General features: G+C 41.0%; 1 protein-coding gene across 1 annotated transcript in view; it reads left to right on the forward strand.

Moving 5' to 3' along the window:
• Nucleotides 1–1,352: 1,352 nt before the first annotated feature.
• ST8SIA4 (ST8 alpha-N-acetyl-neuraminide alpha-2,8-sialyltransferase 4) overlaps nucleotides 1,353–25,287 on the forward strand; it is a 58,559-nt gene continuing 34,624 nt past the window's right edge. Inside the window, exons 1-3 of the mRNA XM_040579768.1 lie at nucleotides 1,353–1,827; nucleotides 6,369–6,500; nucleotides 16,173–16,430. Coding sequence (XP_040435702.1) covers nucleotides 1,715–1,827; nucleotides 6,369–6,500; nucleotides 16,173–16,430 — 503 coding nt within the window. The 5' untranslated portion in view covers nucleotides 1,353–1,714. The remainder of the gene's footprint in view (nucleotides 1,828–6,368; nucleotides 6,501–16,172; nucleotides 16,431–25,287) is intronic.

Consider the following 25,287-nt stretch of genomic DNA (forward strand, 5'->3'; position numbering starts at 1 on the left):
CTCACAGATGGAACAGGGTTTCCTCCTGTTCCTGCTGCTGCTGTTTAGAGGTCACTTTCTAAGACTAGGTTATCAGAGCCACAGTAGAGAAGAGCACAGAAATCACAGCTTGAGCTGGCGTGTCTGGAAGGAAACTGCGGTTTCCATTCCATTGAGGCTGAATTAAATCTTTCCTATTAAACAAAATTGAGTTTTAGAACATAACTGTTACCGGCCCTGATATTCTCCAGGATTTCTCTAACCTTTCTTCACTTTTAATGCCTATGAGGGAATACTTTCTCAGGAGAGAAGTACGGTAAGTATGAAGCTTATCTGCAAATTCGCCTGCACCTTGCCCGTGAAAGCTCTGTACCACGCGGTTGTGGAGCCTGCCTACCAGAGCAAACAGACGCAGGGAAGGTTCTGTCACCCACACTGCATTTGTCACACACCCCCTAGTCCCCGTGGGAGCAGAGCGCTGCCGGGAGCCCGAGCTGCACCGCACCTGCGAACCGACGGGCTGCGGGCGGGTCCCGGTCACGCGGCGTCAGGGTCGCCCGGGACCTCCCGGTCACTCCGAAGGGGGCAAAGCAACACTGCGCGAGGCGGGTACGGCACTGTGCGTTACACGTTGTGAAGTTTCTGTTTTGCTTTGGGCTTCGGAGTTCTCTTTGTGCATTTCGGAGAAATGGCCGCAGCAGAAGCAGGAAAGTACCGACCATGCTGTGACCGTGTCGACTGATGGAAGAGGCGGCGTGGCGCGGCGGGGGGGGGACGGGGGGGTGGGGCCACCCCCCAGCCGTGGGGGCAGCGGCCCTGCCCCCCTCCTTCCCCCCGCCAGCATTCTCCCGCAGCAGGTCTCCCGACGGTGCTCTGAGGCTGGGGGAAACCTGCCGTGCCCCTTCCAAGTTCTAACCGCCCACCGACGGGGGTGGGGGGGGGGTGGGTGGGATAATAAAAAAACCCCCAAATTAACCAAATCAACCAAATTAACCAAATCCTTCTCTTCCCAGGAAGGGAGCGCGCCGTTTCCCTTCAGTGGCAGCGCGCTCGCATGCTTTCCCCCAAACTTTGTGACACCCGGCAGGCGTCGGGGTACAGCGCGCCCCCGGGGGAGAAGGCGCCCCCCCCGAACACAGCGGGGGGCAGAGGGGGCGCCCCCAGCCTGGGCCCGGCGAGCGCCGCCCGCGCGCTGCGCGCCCCCACCCCGCCGGCTCTGCGCGCTGCCGGCGGTCGCGGCCCGGCGCCAGGTGCCGCCCCCGCGCGGCGCCCATGGCCGCGCGCCGCCCGCCACCGCCCCGCCGCGAGGAGGGAGGTGCCAGCGTCGCCCCTGGGCCGTCGGCACCGCCACGATCGCAACGGGGCTGCAGCGGAGCCGGGACCGGAGCGGAGCAGCGGCGGCAGGAGCGCGGCGCGGCGCGGCTGGGCTCGGCGGGCGCGCAGCGGCGGCGCCACGGACTTGCTCCCCCGGCCGAGGCGAGCGAGACGCCGCCTGCGAACCGAGCGCCTGGGCAGGGGCGGACAGGGTGAAAGACGGACAAACTCAACGACAAACAACCCCCGGCGTCTGCACCCGCCTGACTTTTTTTTTTTTTTTTTTTTTTTTTTTTTAAATTATTTCGAAAGAAGACATTTACAGTGTTTTTGGCAATTTGTGCCGCGTGTGGAGTTGTTTTCTGCACACCCCTGACAAACAAAGGAAAAGGGGGAGGGGGGACCGCGTTTCGCAGAAGACATGCGTTCCGTCAGGAAGAGGTGGACTGTGTGCACGATCAGTCTCCTCCTCATCTTTTACAAGACGAAAGAAATAGCGCGGACGGAGGAGCGCCAGGAGGCACCTCTCGCCGGGTAATTGCGGGGAGGCGCGCCGGGAGGGCTTCTCGGGGGGGGGGGGGGGGGGGGGGCGGGGAGCGGTGGGGCGGTGTCGCTGCTCGAGGTCTTCTCCGCAGCCCCACCCGGGTCTTCGAGCCCCCCAGGCCGTGACCTCGCTCCCCTGCGGTGCCATCGCGGCTTGGCGCTCTCGGTGCTCGGCGGGGGGAGGGGTACCGCTGCGGGACGGGTTACGCGCGGGTTTCGGCTGGCGAAGCTCCGCGGCTGCGGGCGTGGGGCGAGGGGGACGGGGGCGGGCGGGGGGGTGCCCGGGGACTGGGTCGTGGCCGGTGCTGCTACCCCCCAGCGCCGGCAGCGGGGCGGGCGGGGGAGGTTGGGCCGCCCGCGGGCGGCGGGATGGTGCGTGCTGCAGCCGGTTTCCTTCTTTAGGAGCCCGGGGGAGGCCGGCCCGCCCGGGGTGCGCTGCCGCTGGCAGCTCCAGAGAGCCCTGCCTCCGTCCTCGAAGTTTGTCCGAGAGCTGCCCTTAACTTCGGTGCGCCTCGGGGATCCTTGTTCCGAGAGTGTGCAGGGCATCCCCCTTCGCTCCTAAGGCTCCTCCGCTGGGAACTCTTGTCCCTCGGCTGCGACCTCCCGTTACGTATTTTCCCGCTCCTGCCGGTCTTCGGTTGGAAATAAAAGGCAGAAAGCCCCTTGCCCTTCTTGTTTGCACCTTAGCTTTCTCTTTCTTGGACATTGTGTTTGTATACGTGCATGCCTGTATGCCTTATTTTTCTCCCAACTTGCAGCTATCCCGTGAAGGTGTTGGGTTTTCAGCCAAGCCTGTTTCTCCTTGGAGGAGTGTAATGTTTTGTTTTCGCAGGAGGGATGCATAAATTCCGTGGTGGCTTAGTGAAATCAGCAGAGTCTGGGAAAGGGCTCAAACTTTCCGTGCTTGTGCAGATTGACTGGGGGCAGAGGCGTTCACAGCAGTTTCTCGTCCTGTGGTGTAAGCCCTTGCCTTAATTTGAGGAGGAGGCATAAGGAGGCCGTAAGTGCCTGGAGGAAGCTGGGGCAGTTACAGCCTACTTAGACCGCAGTCCCCAGAGTTCAAGGCAGAAGGGGCATCCCTCTTCTCCTGGCAGCTGGGTGCCGCTGAGCAGCGGTGGCCTCTCTCCTGCCTGTCTGCATGTTTAATGATGTGGTGTTTGTTTCCCTTGGTATTAAAGAATTTCCCAACTTGCTGGTAACTCTCCCTCTTGTTCAGCCCTGGTGTAAGCCCAGTTTCTGCGAAGATGCTGTATGAGATGTACAGAAGTTTACAATTTTTGGGTTGGAGGTGTGCAAAAATATATGTGAAAACAGATGTGTGAAGGAGAGTCAGCATTAAGGATACCCATGTTTCTTATGTACTCCTTCCTGTCAGACTAGAGGTAGTTGCTAAAATGATTCAGAAGTTAGTCACTAGGTAGAGTCCATTTATCTTTGCAAAAAGAAAGCCCCCTCCAGCTTACGATACATTGTTTGGCACTGTTTCAGAGGTGTTAAAATAAACTGATGTTTTAATACTACATGAAGGAAAATAAGTGTACTTAGCAATAAATACTTATGTCCTTAATAACACTGTAAAATACAGCTGTGATGTATTTCTGCCAGGTCATTTAGTGATATCTCTACTTCTTTGGTATCAGTGAGACCTCTTGTGCAATATGGTGGTGCTACTCACTTTGGCTGAGGATATTGGAATATTTTCTTTTTCCTGCCTGTCATATCGTCTATTACTGTGTGAAGCAGTAATGAAAAAAAACAATGTGTACTACTAGTATCTGCTGTCACTATTCATGTTATGCTTGCCTTTCTCCTGGGGGAAGGGCTCATGCCATTTGGTTATTTTTGACTGGCCATGTGAGCAAGCAAAGTCAGTTTTCCGTGGTTTACTTCCAGCAGTACCAGTAATATAGAACTGTGAACTTGCAAAGTGGCCCATTTTATGGCTATTAGTGACACTGCAGGTAAATACCAGGCATTCCAAAATGGACTGTGTGCAGTTCTAAAGTATGTGATAAACCTTACATAGGCTGTGTTCTTATAACAAAGTTTGCTAGGACAGTAATTGCAAAAGCATGACCTTCTTTAGCTAGAGAGTAATGTCCTTTTAAAGGTTAAGCAAGTAATGAAAAACACATGTGAAATGCAGTGTTTCTTAAACAGTGTTACTTTCTACTGATATGGAATATGCGTGAAGACAGTTATTTATACTTAATGAATTGTCTTCAGGAGAAGAGATGGTCTTACTAGCACTGCCTTGGTGACCAAACAGAGGAAGGTAATTCAGAGTGAGGCTTGACATTGTCAGCTACAAGTTGCTGTCACACTGTGGCAGTTGTTTCATTTACCTTGGATAGGATTTTCAGTGATTCTAGAAGATACAAAGTAGCCCATATCTATTTCACAGTTGGTTGCACAATGAAGAATTTTCTGGAGTAAATTTAGTTTTTTATGTCTTAGTTTATTTAATGTTACTTTAAGTGAAAATTAAATAAAACAATACCAATAAAGGGAAGAGGAGCATGTAAGTGAGCATGTCTGTGTTCATAACAGAACTTTAACACAAAGTGCCAAGGACTGTCTTTTTGCTTATGAGGACATGATTTAACATGTACTGTTCCATCTCTGTACCTCACTGCAGATGTAAATTGTGACCATGGAAGACAAGGACAATTCAAATGCTGCAGTGCTTTAGGTGTTGGCAACATATTTTGTTGCCAGGTTTTGTCAGCTGTGTCACTGTTAAATTGTCTACTGGATAATGTTTAACCTAGCATAAACTGGAGACGTCTCTGAAGTACTTTTAGGCTGAGTACTTTACCTGGATGTATTTTGGTAATTTTCCTTTAGATGCATACACTCTATGCATCTAGAAAAGGTTTGCAGGAAAATGTGTAATACATAAATTTACAACCATTATGGAAAATTTGTAAGAATAAAACATTTTAAGATAGCAAAAAATATTAACTATATTCTGGTTATTGGATTTAGGGACTTAATGCAGCAAGCATCCTCCCATGCCCTCACCTTAGTGTGATTTGGATAATTTGCATACAGACGGTGCTCGATTGCTTGAGGTTGTAAGTTTTTCGGTAGGTGGCAGCCTTAGCTATTAGTCAGTGTGGAGTCGGTGCTGCAGTGTGTTGGGTGAGAGGGGATGAGGGAGGGAGAGCGTTGATAGTAACGGTGGATTGTTTTTGATGAAGTGTGTAATACTGGTGTATTAGTTACAGGGGCTTTTGCAATCATAGAGCTTTTTGCAAGTGACTACAGTTGCCAGTTTTGTTAATTTAGTGTAATTGGTGTCCCATTGCAGGTTAGTTTGAGTTTAGTCTGCTATATGATTTACCAAATATTAATACTTAATCATACATATATATATACACACATACACAGCACTAAGGTTGCTGGAGCTCTTGCTAAGGGCTGGGATCCAGTTGTTTTAAGAGCTTGCAGCCACAGGAAAACAAGCGAGTCCCTAGAACGCTTACAGTCTCACATCTTTTCAGTTTTGTTGGTCGAATGACTAGTGGTCAAAAGTTCTGTTTGCAAGCTAAGTAAAGCTGTTGCTATTGGCAGTACTTCAGAGCATGCTTATTTAACAGATAAAGAGATTTCTGTTTGTATGTACTGCTGGGATACAAGACATACAGCATGGTAGAATGTTACTATATCAACAATGTTGAAATATTTATGATTAACAGCTATGTTTGAACGCAGCTGAACGTTTCTTTGGCACCTAAATGGAACATTATGGAAGATAATAAGAACATACAGAGATGAAACTAGATTTTAGACCTATCACCTTAAGTTGTGCTTGCAGTGTTATAGCTTCTCTGTCACATTTGTGTGACCCTGTTGGGTAATATCATTGTGACTGGTAACATTATGATACCTCATGAGATGTTCATTGCTCATCATTCACAGCATACTATATTTTTCTGTTTTTTAAGGCTACCTTACCAAAACTTATGACTATGGTAAGATTGACAAGAAGGATAAGACAACTGGGGTTGTTCTGCTATGTGCATACACAAGTTTCAGGAAGTCTTGGGCAAATTTTGTGTTCTGTGTGCTGTTAAAATATAGAATTCCTTTCATGAAAGTCCTGTAGTATCAATAGGAGGCAAAGGGAGTCTGTTGGGCCATTATGATAGAACATGAGCAATTGCTGGGTGAGGGCTAGAAAGTTAACCCTTAATTCCTAGTTTAGTACTGGAAATTTGGAACATAGAAGTGCAGAAACTGCCTTACAAACATACTGGAGTTTGAACCAGGTTCAGAATTTGCAGTTTATGATAATTTTTTGTATGTTTGTTTCATTAGAAATATAAACATTTAAGCTTTTAAATGGTGTATTCAAGTATCACATATAGGTGTGCCATAGATTTCTCACGGGTACAGTTTATTTGCTTTGGCAAGCAGAGACATTTGCTTCTTTTTGTTTACAATAAAAGGATATATCACTGGTACTTGTGATTTAAATTACTTAAGTAGCCTTGATATAATTGTGTGTTTTCTATATTGCATTGCAGAGATGTTGAACTGAGTTTGAGTAGATCAATGATCAATAGCTCTGATAAGATAATTCGAAAGGGTGGCTCCTCAATCTTCCAGCATGCTGTAGAAGGTTGGAAAATCAATTCTTCTTTGGTACTGGAAATAAGGTAAGTGTCTTAAATAAAAAGCATTTAATTTCATATTACCTACAATTATTTTCATTTTGTGTTGCCTATAATTCCTCTGGTCTGGAAAAGATTAATTTGATTTACAGTTGCAGGTGGGTGTTTTATAACTGTACGTATTTAGGGTTCAGTGTTAAATGCAACTAAATTACATTAGACTCCAAAGTCAAATCATCCTTCATCAGAATAAATAAAATACTTTCATCTGGCTGTGTCAGTCAGACCCAAGCAGTCAGTGTCTACAGTATGCAAGTCTACATTTGAGCTGGTTGCCTAGAACTCTCTTGCAGTCAGTGGTAAGAAACTGGCACTTTTAGAACATGATTTTCTCTTGTCCTAAAGGTCTGAAATAGAACAGGTGGAAGTACCCTGAACATACCAGTTTTTCTCCTTTAACTACAAAGGGAGCTCAGGCAGACAGCTTAGATGTAGGACTCAAGAGCTAGGATGTCAGGTGCTGCAAATCCAACCCTCTCTGTGGCTGGTCCAAGTTGCAAGGTCAGACACTGACAATACCCTTATCTTACGCAGTTTTCTTTCCTGAAGTCAGAGGGGCCAAAAAGAACCTTAGGCTCATGTTGAGGGGGAAAACACAGCAGTAGAGTTAAAATGAGTGATAGTTCTGATGTGTTTTAGTAGTTACTGTGGGTCTACTCACCTTGGGGCCTGAGAGAGGAGGAAGTAGAATCTTCTTAGTGTGTTGTAATGTCATCGTATCTTCCCTGTCTTGATCAGGAGGGTGGCCAGTGGGAGATGTGTGTGGACTGTGGGCTGGCAGTGTGGAGGGCTAGGAGTGTCACATTCTGTGAAAAATGATAGCAAATAACTGGTTTTAGGAACAATTGCATAGCAGAGCAGACTATTTTCTGAATTTTAAGATTTTGAATAAGGATTTGATTTAAATCAAATGTGGTTTCTGTCATTTCCCTTTCTACTTTTTTCCTTTTATTAAAGGACAGCTTACAAAACCCTGGAACAGGCAATGTTTCCATGTATGAAAGCATGCCCTCTCTGAATGAGGAACTTAGGGTTGTTTTTTTTAAATGTCTGCTGGGTTATATCCCCAATTCTAAAATATGCAGAAGGTACGACTAGCTCAGAAATGGTACAGAGCTGTAGTAAAGGATTGGTGTTCTGGAAGTCTTGTGCTATGATGGCTGTAGCACAGCCCTGCTGCAAAAGCCAAGCAACAGTGTCAGGGATGGAAAGCGTGGCAGGGTTTGGGCAGGCAGCAAATTAATACTCTGAAGCCTCTATCTGTATCTCAGCTGCCTGGCAAACGCTCTGTGGAGTCCCCACTTCCTGACTGCCTGGACTAAGGGACCCTTGGGCACTTGGCTGCTCCCCAGGTGGCTGGGTTTCCTGCTGGCGAAGACCTGGTGATCACCCTAAAATGCAGCTGAGGTGCACTTCTGGAATGGAGTTTCTTCCAGGACCAGCTATTCACATGCAGTCTGTTTGACCAGTATGGTTCTTCCATAAAGGCTAAGTTCTGCTGCAAGTTACTCTAGGAAAGATAAGCAGATTTTTCTTTGTCAGTAACAGTATTTAAAATGTGTATGCATATAACTGACAACTTTTAAGTTGGAGAAGTACTGAATAACTTCAGAAGAGTACTGTTGAAATTTCAAATCATAGCTTATAGTTCTGACAATTAGAGAAAATAGTATGCTGTTTTGCTTGTGAAGTAAACTGTTTTGGAAGCCACTGAGTGACTACAAGTAGAGGCAGGTAACTCTTTTCAGTCATTTTGTTGAAAAACTGTCGTATTTCAGAACCACTTAAATTCGATACACCTTGATGTTCAAGCCAAACAGTAAACAAATCCAATTACTAAAATAAGTTTCTGATTAAAACTGAGAGGAAAATAAAGCTTGGGTTATGCTCATCTTTCACCCATTTCAAAACCAAAATACATCATTCAGACAAAGAGGTAGAAGAGTAGAGGATGCTTTAGTTTTTATTTTTAAGCCTGTTACTACATGTGTATCATCTCAGTGTACTAAGATAATGAGTTTCAAAATCAGGTTTTTCCTTACTGTTGACTAGGGGGGAAGTTCTCTCATTTTGTAAATTACTAGTGGACTCTTAAGAAGCATCATGATATGGTGTTTTAAAAAAAATTGTACAGTGAAGCATTTTTTTTGATCTGACTAGTACAGTGAAGAAAATAATGTACCTTACACACTGGTTTGAGCAGTAAGGGTTCCACTTTATCAGTGTATTTTCTGTACAGTAGAGAGCATGAAGTTGAGGTCATTTAGATGCCCACATTATTAGTCTTGGTTTAAGATAAAATAGCTACTGTCATGGACACTAGAGCACAGAGCAGGTGTTTTCACTAAACTATTGATTTAGATTAATGTGACTGAGGGCTAAAACATGACATAAAGTACATGAAAGGAATCAGCACTACGCCAGTCTTAATCTTTTCAGAAATCCTCTTTGCTAACATACCTTGCATATTCAGTTACGATACTCTGCAGTGAGGGAGGGAGTTCGGCATGCTTTTCCCTGTGAAAGCCACATGCAGCCCCTTGTAATAAGTGTTCCAGTCTGATGCTGATTAAACAATGTGCATTCTTCTTTCATTTTTACAGGCAGTTTGCTATATACACCTTTCTTCCCTGTCACAGCAGTAAGAAGCATCTTAGCCGTAAATATTTTTACATTTACAGACCTATCAGGACTAACTTCAAATATGTCTAGCAATGTCCTAGAATGTTTTCGTGGTTAAACTAACTGCTCAGCTCTCTGAAGTACGTTACATGCACTGTGTAGACCATGAAGATGATTCATACTCTAATTATTGCAACTGTTAACAAGAGCAAGGGGGGGTCTTGCGGTGTGAGATTGACCATAGCAGATAATGGTTAGAGGGAAACAAAAAGCTAGCTGAATAATGTATAAAAAGTTATCAGTTCTTTGCAGTGGAAAAATAATTTGTGAAACCATTACTGTACAGTATAAAGACGTTTCATAAAACTTACCACCCATAAATGGCAGCTACTTTTGTGTCTTAATGTTGGCTTGACACCCACGTTAGCAATTTTAAAACACAGAAAATATTTCATAGTCAGTTTTCCTTTGTGTGAGGACTGTTGATCAGTGGTATGCCTGGACCTGTTTGCCTTGCAGCTAGAATATTATGCTTTGCTATGTGCCTTGTTGACCATGGGCATTGCCTCTGGCTGTCTAATTTTTGCTCAGGTTAGTGACCAGTCCATCAGCCTTGAAGGTCCTATGAATTCTCCACAAGGCGAGGCTCAGATAGGAGTCAGTGAGAGAAAAAGCTCCTTTATCATGGCCCCATGGGAGGATGAAAAGCTTCCACTGGGTTTGCGGTGTCACAAGATGCTCTGTAGGACTTTGCAGCCAGAAGAGGCAGTCTTGGGAGTGTAGAAGTTCCTTGGTAGGTCAGCAGCCCTTTGGAGATGTTAAGCAGGCATTAGAAGAAAGAGCTAGTTTTTCTGTGACTGAGGTGGAAATGATGGATATTGTTAATTATTTGAGACTGTAGCAAATTTTCTGCCTTGCCAGTCATGACTGGTCTAGTGGAAGAGTGATTTTTTCCTGTCTGATACCACCTTCTGATTGCTGACAACTTTTTTTAAGAAGAATTGGTAATTTCTGTGCCTAAGGGAAGAAGACTGTTTGCTTGGCTCCCTTTCTGTGTGAATTATTTCAGTCATGAAGAGAGAGAATCCACTGTTTGCAAGGTTTTATGTCTTAAGTCCTTTCTACTCTCTGTAGCAATGTGAAGGTTTTCCAGTTGTGAATATTAAGAAATTTCAGTTTTTCATACTTGCAGAAATAAGAGATGTGGCTGAGGTGGCACAAATCTATCTCAGGAAGCCTTTTGCATAGGACTGGTGCCAGCGCATCTGTGACCTGTGTGAAATGAACTACAGTTTGATGTCTCAGTGTGTGACTTCTTCCACTTATTTTTAATTAAATGTGGAGGCTTACATTGGAAGGAGCAGATGAAGATTTTGTATTGCAAGAAGGCAAAATGGGAAGAAAAAAAAAGTCTTGAGGATGTATTTATCTGTTTGCAGTGTGACAGAGAACTTGATGAGTGGGAATTTCCTGTCAGAAAAGTGTGAGAACTTGTAAGATATTACCAGACTAATAATGAAAAAAAATTCAGCTTCCTTTCTAGAAAGGTTCAGATTGTTATCATTCTTCTATCTTTCAAGTTAACGTGAAATAGCTCCAAGACCATGAAATGCAAGCAGTAAATACCAAACTGACAATGGAGCAGTAGAATTGCTCTGAAGCATTTGGAGCAACATTTTGGGGTCAGTTACCTGGTTTCCTTCAAAAGTTATATGTCTCTAAGACATGCAAACTGCTGCTCTTTAGTCTAGTTTAGTCATAATAAACCTTGAGGGTTTTTGCCTCCTGAGACCCTTGCCTCAACTAAAAAGTCAGTGTTCACTGCCAGTTGGGATGATTAACTTCTTTGACTCCTTTCTTTGGACTCGCTTAACTTGGTGAAAGCTGACATCTGGCCGGCCTTCATACTTAAACAGTAGTTGAGTCACAGACTATTTAAAAAGCTTCTTTCCCTTTTGCATGCCCACTGAAGGTTTGTGCCTGATTAGTACTGCTTCAGCTACTGGTACTGATCCAGCTGCTGAAGTGACCTTTCTGGTCAAGGGGGAGTGGAGTGAGGAGCATGAGGAGGGGTGGAATGGGGAGAGAGCCAGAGAACAACCTCCATAATGTGGCACTTCTGTTTTTGTGGTCCTCCGTGGGCTGGGGAATGCCAGGAACCTTTCTGTGGTTAGTTGCAGTTAAGTGTGTTTTTAACAAATCTGAGTCAGGGCTAGACTAGATGACCTCTAAAATCCCCTTCCAACTCAGACTGTTCTAAGATTCTAAAAGCTGCTTTCCTTGAAGATGTTTTCTTAAAACTCCCTTTCAGCCAAACCCAGCACAGGTGCAAACACTCGTGGTTCCCGGGGCAGCCCCAGGAGGCCAGCAGCAGCAGGGGCTGTAGCCCTCCGCAAGGGCAGGCTGTGACCTTGTGTTACCACACTGCTCCTGTTCCGTTTTGCTTTTTAATTGTAGTTTAGCTGGCAAAATGCTTTGCCTGGGTTGTAGCCCTTGGTGATTTCAAAGGCTGAGAGCTGCCTTCTGCCTTCCAGCTGGGCTGTGCGAAGCAGTGCCAGGCCTTGCTAGGGTTGGAAAATTGAGTGGTGTAAAGACCTGTGTGAATAGAGAAGGCCTGCAGGAGAGGAGCAAGAGAGGCCAGAGATCTGCAACACATCACCTGTCCAATTAAAAACCAGAAGTTTATAAAAAAGGTGGATGACTTCTTAGCCGCAGGTGAACAAGGGCTGTTGGCAAGACTAAGGAATATTCTGCCTTGTACAGGCAGGGTACAAGGAACAAGAACAGGCTTCACTTGCTGTGGGGAAGATCTGAGCTGGCGTGAGCAATGCTGTGGTGCCGCTGAGGCTAGGGAAGCACCAGTGTGGATGGCGTGGGGTGTTTGCTGAGCCCCCACCAAGGGAGGCTATAAGCAATATATTAGCTAAACGTGGGCTGAAGGTGGTGTAGGTGAAGGCACACCTTCAGTGGGGGCAGACTGTGGGTGAGGTAATCGCTTTGTTTCCATAATGTGGTGGCTGGTGAGCTAGCCCAGCTTCCTGGGTACTGAGAATGCCCTTCAGGGACTTCCCCTCGCAGGGGGTCCGGACAAGTCCAGGTGCTCCAGCAGTGAGGATTTCTGCCACTGCCTTGCTCAAAAGGAATGATTTTCCCAAGTGAAATTGTTGGAGGCCATATTTCAGTGTTCCTGACGATGTCTGAAAATATGTCTACTTGTGTTCTTAAAAGTCACATGTTCAAGCAATTTATTTCTTCCCTTAATCCACACAGTTCTGAGGCAGATGAAGGAGAGTTTGCCATTAGAGAATAGCTGTGTAGTACAGAGACTATGGTACAAAATAAAACCAGAAAATGTACATATGTAGAAAAATGTCACCGTGTTGCCCCAGAGCAATACATATTTCTGTCACCTGGAAAGCTGTTGAGAAACAGTGATGTCTGTAACATGTACTTATCAGGTAACCAGGAGTTGTAGTTGGTACTTAACCACAACCAGATGTTCATAATATTTATCAAAGAAAAACCCTAGGTCAGCCACAAATTGGACACCATATTTCTGCAAGTCATGTAAACATGTTGCAAGCAGCTGCTTGGCTTCAGATAAGTGAGACACATCTGCCCCACCTGCCCACAAAGGTCTCAGGCCACATCGCGGTTTTATTCATCAAAACAAAACCTGAAGATCCCCTCAAATAAAAGTTTCTTTACACATTTTAGCTTAAGGTTGCAGAACACCTTTGCTTTAAGGTTTACAAAAAAGTATTCTTTTTCTTTCCTTTCTCTAACTGACCTTACTTTTGAATTTTATATGTAGCTGAGTGTGGTTTGGCACTTTCTCTAAATTATTTTGTAATGTCTGTTTAATCAGAATAACCTTGTGCTATTTTCAGTGCTCTTTGTGGCACAGAACAGAGGTTTAAACAAGTTCTTATTATTAACCAGCATCAAGACTGACTGAGACACTCATGTATGTACTTTCAGTTTTTGTCATATCCCCTAATATATTTTTTTTTCTCTCAGCACTTATGTGAAAATGGGAAGTACCACTATCCCCATGGTACAGATGAGTCAGTAGCACAGAGGAACTTAAAACTGTAGCATGAACTCTGCATTCTTTATTGTATTTCTTTCAGTATTAAAAGATCTCTGGAGAGTCAGATGAATCGATTAAAATACTTTAATGTTAGCATTATTACACATGTCTTATACAAGGATTCTTATGTGTACTGTAATACCTGTGCATACATTTAATTGGATATGCTACTGACAACTGCAGATAAGAAAACATTTTTAAATAATGTGAGAAGATACTATGATTCAGTGACTTTTGTCCATCTCAAAATTTTATTGAAAATTCCTTAGATATTTGGATTTTTCAGCTCTGTTAAATAAGTGGTTGATTATCTGAATCTAATTCAGGTCCACTTAACCCTTTGGAGGACTTCTGTGAGGGTATGTAAGCACATAGTGTGATAAATGAAATTTGACTGTAAGTACCAAATTAATAATGGAAGCCAAGGCACTTATACTTTATTGGCACTGTTTGTATACCTTCACTGTCTTCCTTTTATGTTTTAAAATAATACACAAGATGTTCTATTCACACACAGATACTGCTATTTGCTAACAGAAACAGTATTGGGCCCATTCATTCTAGTTATCAGGGATGGGTACTTTAAACTACTAAAGTGAATCTTCTGGTGATCACATACGACTTTTTTTAGTCAGAGACCTAGGTTTCTGTATGTTTCACATAATTACTTTTGCTTCTTGAGACGACTTTGTGGTCAATCCTTCTCACGTTAAGAGTGCATGTGAAATGAGTCTTTAGATAGCTTGTCTGATGCTACTGGTAACTTGATGCATTCATCTTGTCCTTTATAGCCACAGCTCTGGTAGCTCTGTTCTTAGGTAATGAAGAATTTTAGTAATTTTTAATACTCATTCGGAAAGTCCTCCTTTCTTGCTTTCTCCTTTTGTAGTGATTTACTATCTCTTGCAGAGTACCTACAAAAAGAACTTATCAAACCGATGGAGATTCTATGTCCATTCAGCTTGCAGGCTGAAGTAGAGTCTTCTATCTTTCTTTTACAGAAATACCTTGCCTGACCTTACCAAAAGCTTTAGACACTCAGGATTTTAACACTTTCTTGCTCTGTTATTCTGAGTCCCTCATATGCCTCAGCACAAGCTCTTTGCTCTGATGCTGCTCCATTCACACGTGACAGCTGTAACAGTCCAAAACATACTTTCATTTCTTTTTTTTTTGTTTGTTTATCCTAGTTTAAGAAATGACAGGAAACACTTGAATATTTCTATCATTTTTCACTTCCCCTATGGCTTTTAAGGTCAGTTCCAGGCTATTTTGTGTCACTGGTTGCAAGGTTTGGACATACTCTTCCCTGCTGAGGCAGTGACACAAGAGCTGGGTGGTGAGCATGGTTTTCCTGTAGTTCATCCCTTCTCACTTAGGAGCGATTATTTCCCCTTTATGTCTCTGAGTGGGTGTTACAACTGCTTGAGTGGCATCTCTAGTTACCTTTTCCTGTTTTGATCTACTCTAAGGAAGTTCTGCTCTAGAAACTTATTATGTAAAAATAGCATTCTCTTACTCAATGAAATGTCTGTTCTGTTTTAAATTCCACCTTACCTGCTGACAGCAGTGGAAAGTATAAAGTTACTGTTTTTCTTCTTGTCTTGCTAGAGTTGCAGAGGCAAAAGTTTGTATTCAAATTATAATGTAGTGAACACCCTGCCCCAGCTCGGCACTTGCCATCTGTTCCGTAAGTGTGTTGTACTTAAGTATAGGCTTAGGTTCAGAGGTGATATTTATGCCTTTTCATGAAGGTATGTGCTTTGCAGAGTAGGGATGGACACAAGCTGGTAAGGCTTTGCTCAGCTGCGGTCCTGAGCTACTAGTGGCTCCTGCAGCTCCTTTCCAGCTTTTTATGCCAAGGATGAGTGTGTACTGAAAACTGCTCAGCACTGCCCACTGCAGGTATTGGGCATTACATAGTGGCAGTCGTTAGAAGCATCTTTTTTGAACTTATGTGCTGAAAGTGTCAGTTTTTAGATGCATGCCCCCACCCCTCTAAGGAGGTTCAATTACCATGACTTAATGTCTTCAGCTGACATTTAAACAGTCATTCCTCACCTGTTACTTGCTGTGCACTGAGAGTACACAACTGTTTAATTACCATAGTTCACTTGACCCATGGTAGCTTGTTAAACCCTCATATCTTAGTCGTATGTGTCTGAACCTGGGTAATAGTTTAAACAATTAATTGCAAAGAAGCAAGATCGAATATTGCACTAACGTGATTTAAAGCAACGATGGAGTTCATAAGTGTTTCTATGAGTTCAGCTAATAGCTCCATTAGCCCCTCAGCTGCAGTAATTTAATTTGCTGTATGTTTTAAAGCTGATTTTATTTAAATTGGTACAAAAGACTGTGTGGGTGTTCTTATTTCAAGTTAATTAGGATAACTTTGGCTGAACTTCAGTCAAATAGGAGCAAGTTAAACTTCATATGTTATTCTTATGGTGAAATAAGAATCTATAAGAAAACATGCCCTTTCTGAAAAAAGCTGATTTGTGAGAGATGAGATTGTAGTGAAGCATTTATTTCCTAAATCATAAATATCTCATATATTTAACTATGTTTCTATAGAAACAAACTGCTCTGGTCCTTTTTCAAATATGTGTTTACTCCAAAATTTTGTAAAAATACTCAAAATAGGATGCCTTCTAATTTCCAAAGTTATCTTCCCTTGGTCTCTCAGTGCCTTTGTCTATAGGAAGTCATTAAGCTCTATCGCTGTAGTATTTACATATTCTATTGTAACCAAGATTTGAACTCAATCCTAACAGCTTTGCTTTAACTCCATCGTAGAGCATGGGAAATGACCTTAGCCTGTTTAACACTATCTACCCTCTACTTTATGTCGTACTGTGCTCAGTCTGTGTTACTATTAGATAAATTCCACATGAACAGTGAGTGTTGGGTTTTATCTCTGCATTTTTCCGTCAACCCAGAAAGAACATTCTTCGATTCTTGGATGCTGAACGAGATGTCTCAGTGGTCAAAAGCAGCTTCAAGCCAGGAGATGTAATCCATTACGTACTGGACAGACGTCGCACCCTAAACATTTCTCAGGATTTGCACAGCCTTCTCCCTGAAGTTTCCCCGATGAAGAATCGCCGATTTAAAACCTGTGCAGTTGTTGGGAATTCTGGCATCCTTCTGGACAGCGGATGTGGAAGAGAGATTGATAGCCATGACTTTGTTATAAGGTGAGTTTTCATCTGCTGCTGAAGATACAGCCTGCTATGTCTCTTGGAGGAAAGATGGGAGAAATATTTTAATCTGAGATATGTATTTCGGGCATTATCTGAAATTAATCTGAAACGGTATCTTGCATTGTGTGATTCCCCAAATTTAAATACATGCCCTTATTGTTGACATGAAAACTATTTTTACAGTGAAAGTAAAACAAGGGCCAGAGGAGAGAGGTTTGTGCTACTTATTCTTGCTGTTTGTTGTTTTCATGCCAGACAAAATAAATATTCTTATGGAGGCCCTGGTAGAATAAATGCAAAATGTTTTCTCTGTCAAAACAATTCTTTCTTGATTCTTGGCCAAGAAATATGGCTTATTGTAAATTACTGCATTCCTTGTAGGGTAAAATTTCAGTGTGATGTGTTGATATTGAACCCAGATGGCTGCCATTAAGGTAATTGGAAGTCACACATCTAAATCCCTTCAGATTGCGTTGAAAAGTTTTAGGCAAAAATGTTAATACACTTCACTTTTTATTCAGTCTTCAAACAGGCATAATAGAATATTTTTTGTTCACATATCAATGTGAAATAAAGAGGAATAGCTGGCTTCATTTGACAGCCTGTCTTTATATGGGTATAGAGAAGGCTGGGCAAGAGAGAGGTCCTTTTGCTTTTGAAGCAGAAGTTTCAATTGGTTTGGTTTGAGAAGAGTGAAAGGGCAGAAAACAGAAGGGCAGTGAGAGAAAACATTACAGAAATAGTCATAATTATGAGTTACTTGCTTTTTCTTTTCTCACCTTGAAGAAAGATGGTGACAAAAAATATCAAAAGGATATGGAAAAGAACAATTGCAGGTTTTCAGTACGTAAACTGAAACAAGATACAGACATAAAAGTTGTATTTTATTTGGAAGGTATACTAGGAAGTGGTAATGGAAACAGTAACACACCACTCTTTCATTTTCCTTATTTGTTTTGCTTGTACCTCTTGTCTTCCAAATTAGCATCCTTATTGCAGAAAGAACCAAAAAAATCCATTGACATGCTTTTCTTATCTCTCAGTTTAAATGTGATTCATTTAACAGTACTACAGAAAAATTTAGAGACTGGATTTTTCTGGATGAAAATTTTCTTTCAGAAGGCAAGGTACATACCTTTCTTAAATCATAGGCTGAATTTCTTTGAAGTCATCTTTATGCTCTTCCCTGTTTTTTAACTAGCCATGAAACTAAATGATGGTTTCAGATAGGAGATTTTAACTAAAGTCACATGAAGTAAAGATAATATTATAAGGTTTGTTTATGAATGAAGAATGACGAAGCTTAATAGGAACATCAAGGAATTGATGTCGCTAATCAGTTATTTAGACTGGAGAAACATCTCTCATATGGTGTATGACTAAAGTGATCAGTGCAACAACTAGTTAGTCTGACAATATTGTGTATAATAATTTTTATAAGGTTCTGGGAATAGAATACTTGATCCTGCAGCCTATGGAGAGTTTTAATACAGTGAAATTTTTGGATTTACAAATCAAAGTTAAAACATTTCAAAGTTCACAGATTATCTCATAGGTTAAACTATGGTAATCATTTATGTATATCTGGGTTGGTGCATAGGTACATAACATCTGTTCAAAGGAAATAGCAATGAATTCATTTGTATTTTGAGTTAAAAAGGCAAAGCATTTTTCAGTTAGTTTCCTACATTCCTTCTCCTCCTCTTAAAAAAAAATTGTATGCAACATGATACGTAATCATGTGATCTAGTGGTACCAGCATAGTTGGCAATCGCTCATGTCTATTGCTGTTAGAATTCTTGTGCTAAAATGTACAGTGACACTCTATTACTCTCTTTGCCTTCAGCTGATTTCTCTAAAAGTAAAATGCATTCATTCTACTCACCACCTGATGGTGTTCTGAAAAGCAGTTTATGTACTGTGTGCAGCTAGGTGTATAAGCTGATGAACATCTTTGTAGAATCTCCTGATGCTGAGTGCATTATGTCTATGTGCTGTGACAAGTATGTCGTTCTATTTTGGTTGAATATATTATCCAGTTGATTTTGATAGTAGCATATGTTCTTTTTGAGATCTGAAAAGAAAGTGTGTGTTTTCAAGAACTGTGTCTTAGAGCAGCATTTCTAGTGTTAGATCTAACACCAACAATACCATTTATTTAATGATAAAACTGATAGTGAAGATCTGTGAAAATGAAGAGGACACAGCAGACGTAGAGCAGTATTTGCATTACTATAATATACTCAGTATCCTGAATTTTAGTGCTTCTATAAAGGTGGTATGAAGATGTTAGTAATAACTGATAAAGACACAGAATATATGCTTTGTTAAGGATAAAGAAGAATAGAAATAACTACCAAACTTAAATTATTGAAGTGGTAGTTATCTGTCGTTGTCTTTGAAAGTCATCCAAAGTTACTAATAACTTTCATCTTCCTTTGAGACATTGCAGCATATTCAGTGCCTTCTGTATAATAATGCCTCTCAAAGAACATTGATCCAACAGAGACACTGGATAATTAGAGTACTTCTATTATGGAAAATGTTTGAAAAAAGGTAGCTAAACTACAGTGAAATAATAAGCACGCCTGCAAGCCAACATACAATTCTGTCAGCAAATTTTACAAGTAAAACAATACAATTCTTCTTTAGGCATCTCTGCAAGTGCATAAATAAGGGTCTTTTTTTGCAAACACAGTGATACCTTGTCAGCATAAGCAGATTTACTGTATTTACTGAACATTTTAAAGTGGCTTGGTTTTAATGACTTGATCACGTAAGGCCTTGTTTTGTTCTCATGGCATCAGAAATCAGGAGTCTAGGGACATACCTTCTGCTAGGGTAAAATGGATTAGTTGCGCAAGTTTAGTGAAGTCATGCCTGTTTTGACAGTAGAAAATGTGACCCATCTAGTTGAAATGGGAAGCAAGGAGACTCTTTCCTATTAAAAATAACCCTATGCTGACTATAAACTATTTCCTGTTTCCAATATTCCTTTGCTTTTTAACTCTCATTTTTACACCCTGTTGAGTGACTATTGATCCTTGTACCTTTGCTGTATTTGTACTGGTGAGCTAAAGCATGCTACATTTTGATACCATACTCGGAAAGGCTCTGAAGCTTTCAAAAATCTCTGATTCCATAAAATAAATTAGAATGAAAATATGAGATAATCAACCAGATTGCATTTAAAATGTATAAATGGCCAAGTGCTGTTGCAGAAGCTGGGTTTTGCATGGTAGTGATTTCAGCTGTTCCTCTAGTTGTTGGGTCAGATATATGATATTCACTGCCTGTGAAATTTAAATGCAGTAAGTCTTATTCCCCCATTTTCTACAATTTCTCATGCTGAAATTCTCATGCCAGGGCCGTGTTGGCTGTTAACATCTTACAGAACAGATGAACTTCTTGTATTAAGTGCTGCATTTTAAAATGCATAGTTACATAGGACTTCCTGAAAAATACAACTGCATTTTGGATGAATGTAAAACAACAATACTAAACATTCCAAGTAACAACTTTCAGGTTCCTGGAATTACTTCTGGCAGCCGATAACTACCAAAAAGAATTCAGTTTGGCTTTGGGCTCAGAGTTTGAGCAATGCTAAAGATCAGAAGAAACATTTTCTGGGTTTTTTTTTTCAAATTAATGGAATTCAGCATTCATGATGGGAGCTATTCAAAAGCAGAGGCCAAGCAGAGTTTTGGGGTTATTTGGTTAAAAAACAACCAGCCAAAAAAAAACCCCAAACCAGTAAATAATCTTGTGGGTTTTCTCATGGTGACACTACTCCTGGAAAAGTCCTTTTCGTTTCAGTGGGACCATATGAAGAACAGGCCTGTTCAGTGAAGCTGTTTGACTAGCTTAGGGCTTCCCTGGCAAGGAACAGCCGTGAGAGGATATTAATTGCTTCTTTCTTTGAAGTGTCTAGTTTATATGTTACAATGCTTATTTCTCCCATTGGAGTGTTTTTCTGCTAACTCTGTCAGCATGTAGGAGTCAAGATGAATATTTTTGCCATCATTGGTGATTAAATTTTGGTGGGCAAATGCAGCTCTTATTTTTCCAGTGTCCTTTGACTTTCATTTTTTAACTTGGCAATTCTTGGGGTTAGTGACGTTGACATGGAAAAAAACTCACAGTCCTTTCATAAATTTGTTTTATCCTCTTTTATCCTATGCAAAAAGGAGGATAAACTGTTTGACTTCCTCCCTGACATCTTGGTTTTGTGGGCAGTCAATTGTGATATGAGCAGAAGACAGTGTATCTGTTCAGGAAGAAGAAAAGGACAGACCTCCTGAGCTTCACATGGAGGTGTGGTTACTTATTTCAGGAGAACAATTTAAATTTATCTGCTAATATTAATATGTAAACAAGAAGTGATGGAGTAGCTTCTTTCTTCTGTATTGTTCCTTCATCTTTGATGTGGAAAGACAATCATTTGCTTGAATGAAAAAATTAAGATATTAAAGTACTTATGTTCTAATTTTTTTTTTTGTAATAATTTGTATAAGCTTTTCTATTTAATTATTTATTCAGTACACCTTGCTTGGAGCATAACCATTGTGCCAGTAGAACTGGATGCTCAGAGCAAGCACATCTGTGGAAAGTGAAGTTGCTAATTTAACGGACTTATTTTAAACATCATTCTTCCCTTAAAAATAGCATTTGAATACATTATGACTAGCTCATTAGATATTTTGCAGCTCTCAGATGTGGCAGCTCTATTTTTGCCCTCTGTCTCTTCCTACAAGTTGTTACACTACATTCAAACATTAAATGAAAGCAGAAGAAAGATAGAAAGCCATCATCTTCAGCTGTTCTTGCTCAGTGATTTGGGCGCCTGACAAAGCGGGAGTGCCAGTGTATCTGTTTTGTGTTTCCAGTCAAGTTAGACATGGGTAGCCTCCACCTCAGGACGATCTTGGAGAAGGCCTGGCTTCTTGTGGCCATGTTTTCCCTTTTTGGCTTCACTTCGTGATGTCTTCAGCTGCTGGAAGGTTCCTTGTATGACCACTACTCCAGGCACAGCCTGTCACAGGGCGTGAGCTGATACAGAGATGTCTTCTTACGAAGCTGAATCTCTTGCTCAGTCAGTACGTAGCACCTGGTGATACCTACGCTGGTGAGCCACAGTATTGGGAATGCTTCATAGCCATTTATAAGTCCCACTTCGGTGCAGCTTCCAAAGCTAATTCTTAGATAGATGATAGGGGAGATTTAAAGACCTAAGTTTACAAGGCTTAGGAAACATCAATAAGGAGTGACTTCTGTAAACCCATATAGAAATAGTCAAAGATTCCAGTGTTTTCTTAAATAGTTGCCTGTTAGCATCCAAATGTCAAGCACATAAGGTTAGCCTGACTCTTTATATAATTACCCTGAGGTAAAAGAATAAAATTATTTCAAAGTTGCTTGCTCTTACTGTTGATAATAAAAGCTTTTAATGTAGTAGTTTTCTGAACAGTTTCAAATTCAGGAAGGCTCAACTAATCCATTTGTTCATTGACTGAGCATTTTGATTAAGAAGTGTGGTGGTGACCAGAACAGTCTTAGGCTTAACATTGCCTTTTTTGCTGTTCTCTGGTTTTGAGTGTTCAAGCTTTTTTTCTACATTCCAAACTCATGACCCAAAAGTGCTTCTCCAAAACAATAAAAACAGTGATTTTGCCTGAATTTTTTGAAATAATGCAACTTTTTTAACCCTTTCTATCCTCATGGTGTTGCAGAACTAACTGTTTCAAAGTTTTCTATACCAGAATAGTAACACTTCTGTAGCATTTTGGTAATTGCCCTGTAGAATATGCTGTTTACAGACAGTAATGTTTAAAGGTATTTTCACGTGAAAAGGCGAAGATGCAGATCCATTTCTCAGGTTTTCTTACATTAAGATATCATTCTCAATATTTCACTGCTGTAAAGTATTTTGGTTTTGTTTGGTTTTTTTTTTACAAACTTTCAGTGATAGAAATTGTTTTGGTGTGAAAGTAATAGTATTGGAAAGAGCAGTGAAACTCTTAATTCATGGGTAATGTTGCGGCAAGGAGTCACAATAAGGAGGTAGATAATGTGTTTTGCCACTGTTTCTAAAATAACACAACTTTTCTGTCACTTCATTGTGCTGTGTCAGTTGAGGATAACTTGCATTTCAGTCACTGGTGTTAAGGAAGATACTAGGAAGAATGAATTTAATAATTATCAGTACAGATTGTAGATTGGGCAACAAGAAGTAATGAAGTTTATTAGCAGGTCATGATACAAAAATCCCATCTTCAAACTAAAGTTAAATCAATCATAAATTCAGGATTCTTGTAGAAGTGTTATAAAAGGGGTATCAGGTCAATAATGGTATATTTTACATGGCACATTTTAAAAGACAGTTGTGATGCTTGTGTGTGAATAGAATACATAATTATTTTGTACCTGAGCCTCTACACAGCTTGCAGCTGTCATGAGACATTCTTCATTGTGCCATGCAGAGGATAAGGACCTGGGATGAAGTGGGATATGTCAGAAGATTCCCTGCTAATCCAGATCCCTACAGTTAATTTGAAGCAATTTTAGTTTTATCTTCAGCCAAACAAGTATACAGAACATGAGAGAATCCATACATTTTGCTAATCATTAGATTTGGCAGGGGAAGATACGAGGTTTGTGCATGGTTTTTTTTATACATATGCCTTTTTTGGGTGTATGCATATGTGAAAGTTACGACAGTGGTGCAGCACACCTTCATTTGAACTTCAGGATGAAATGATGTGCTTGGTATACACAGGCACTACTAGGGTGATGTGCTTCCTGCAGGTTGACTAGGTAGAGAATACTCCAACTGTTAGGTTGTCTGCTGCCTTGAACTCAACTTTTTTTTTTTTCTTCCTCCTAAGTCCTTAAGCCTTGAATTTTACTTTAATATCCAAGTGTTTCTTAAAATGACAAGAATCATTGAATTCAAGATTGCAGTTTTGATTCTTACAGGAATCTGCATAGAAACCTGAATATAAAAGCTTTCAGGCAGTTGAGGAAAGAGTGCGCGTTATTGCTACTAGTTTAGATAATGCCTTATGTTTCAGAGAGGTTTAATATTACGTCTTCCAACAACAATCTAATTTTCATTTTTGGCTTATCAGAGTGCATGTTGGTAATATTGTGTGGTGGGTATTTTTGGCTTTGCTCTACAAGGAGAAGATACAAATGAAACAAAGCATGTCTTTACAGCACTTTTGTGCAGCTTAGGCTTTGGAGTGGTTTCTAAATATTTATTCGAACCTGTAAACCTTAAGTGCGTAGATTGTTAAAGGATTAACAATTATACAGATTCATGGCCAATTCTTGTATTGTTACTGTATGAGGAATATTCTTTCAGTTCTTAGTGTCAAATAAAGTGGAAACAGTAGTCGCTTTTACTCAAGCAAATTTTTATGGCTTTTAAATAAAATTAACATGAAAATACCGATATATGGCCTATGCATATTATGTATTGGACATTTACATGCATATACATGAGCTGTAAGCTTATTAGTGACCAAACATGTTCAACTGAAGCTCTGTGGAATAACTGACTTCTCATTTGAGTCTATTTTGTGCATATGATATCATTATTTTCTTTGTTAAGCTCTGCTCTCTAAAAGACTAAGCATATTATGGATGTGTTTGGGCCATAAAGGTGTCACAGCAGACCCAGTATTGGTTACTTTGGTGTAAATGTGATATAAAAGTGCTTACTCCATTCTTCAGTTTTTTCTCATGGCATGCAAGCCCAGCCTTTGGCTGTCTGGTTCTTTTTTCCTCACACTTTTTCTGAATATATCCCACTGTAACTCACATATGCAACGCATGGTTGTGGAAGAAGCAGGATTGCAGTCACTGAGATTTTTTTAGTCTGTGTGTCTTAGCATCTCAGTTATTTCTACAGTTACCCAAATATTATGTGGTATTTCAGATGTGAACTGATTTTTTCCATTTACAGCAGATCTCTTTATTGATAGCATTGTGGGGCATGTTCCTGTTAAATCTGTTGCTGTCACACTGCAAGCTTGTGTGTGGGAACCTCTGCATTTTTCCTGTGAATATTTTCTCTCTATATATTTGCAATTGAGTATCATGAATATATATCAATAGTATGTAAATTACGTGGCCCTGTAAACTTACTGATTATCTAAATGGTGTAATTGATGCCTGATAGTAAGTTTAGACTAACTACCCTGTTGAAATGGCTGTGCTGGGATTTTGGATGTGGTCTGGGCTGATGTCATGGGAAAAACAAGGTCTGCAGCACTAGAAACACTTTATATATTGTTGCATATGATACTACCAATCACAGATTATGAATGTATCCCACTTACATAGTTTTTTTTTTCCTAAACCCCTCTCCCAAATGTACCAGGCTTTGCCTCATTAGAACAGTTCCTGAACACTTCTGCTGTAGATCGTGCTTAGAAGTAAGGGAGCAAATAAAGACTCTTGTTATTCGCTAGCTTAGTGCAAGGGAAAAAAAGAAGGAGCTAGAGCTTCTGATTAAACAAAAATACATAGAATAGCCACTAGCTTGTTAGTTTCAAAGAATACACTTATAGTGAATTTTTATGGGGGGGGAGGGAAAGAAAAAAACTGAGGAACTAATGGAAACCATTATTTTGCAAAACTTTTTGCTGGGGCAAGCTGCATTTCATCATTTTCTCTGGAAGCAGTCAATAGCTTAGGCTCAGCAGAAGGAGGTTTACAGACTTTGGTGAATGTGATGTATATTCTCAATGCTCATATTTACAGCTGTTTGCTTAATTGGTCATCAATCTTCAGTGCTGTCTGTGACTGTTAATTACAAAGTGTTCGTATATCCTCAGCATTAGTCACC

This window comes from Falco naumanni, chromosome Z, assembly GCF_017639655.2.
Source record: "Falco naumanni isolate bFalNau1 chromosome Z, bFalNau1.pat, whole genome shotgun sequence".
NCBI lineage: Eukaryota > Metazoa > Chordata > Aves > Falconiformes > Falconidae > Falco > Falco naumanni.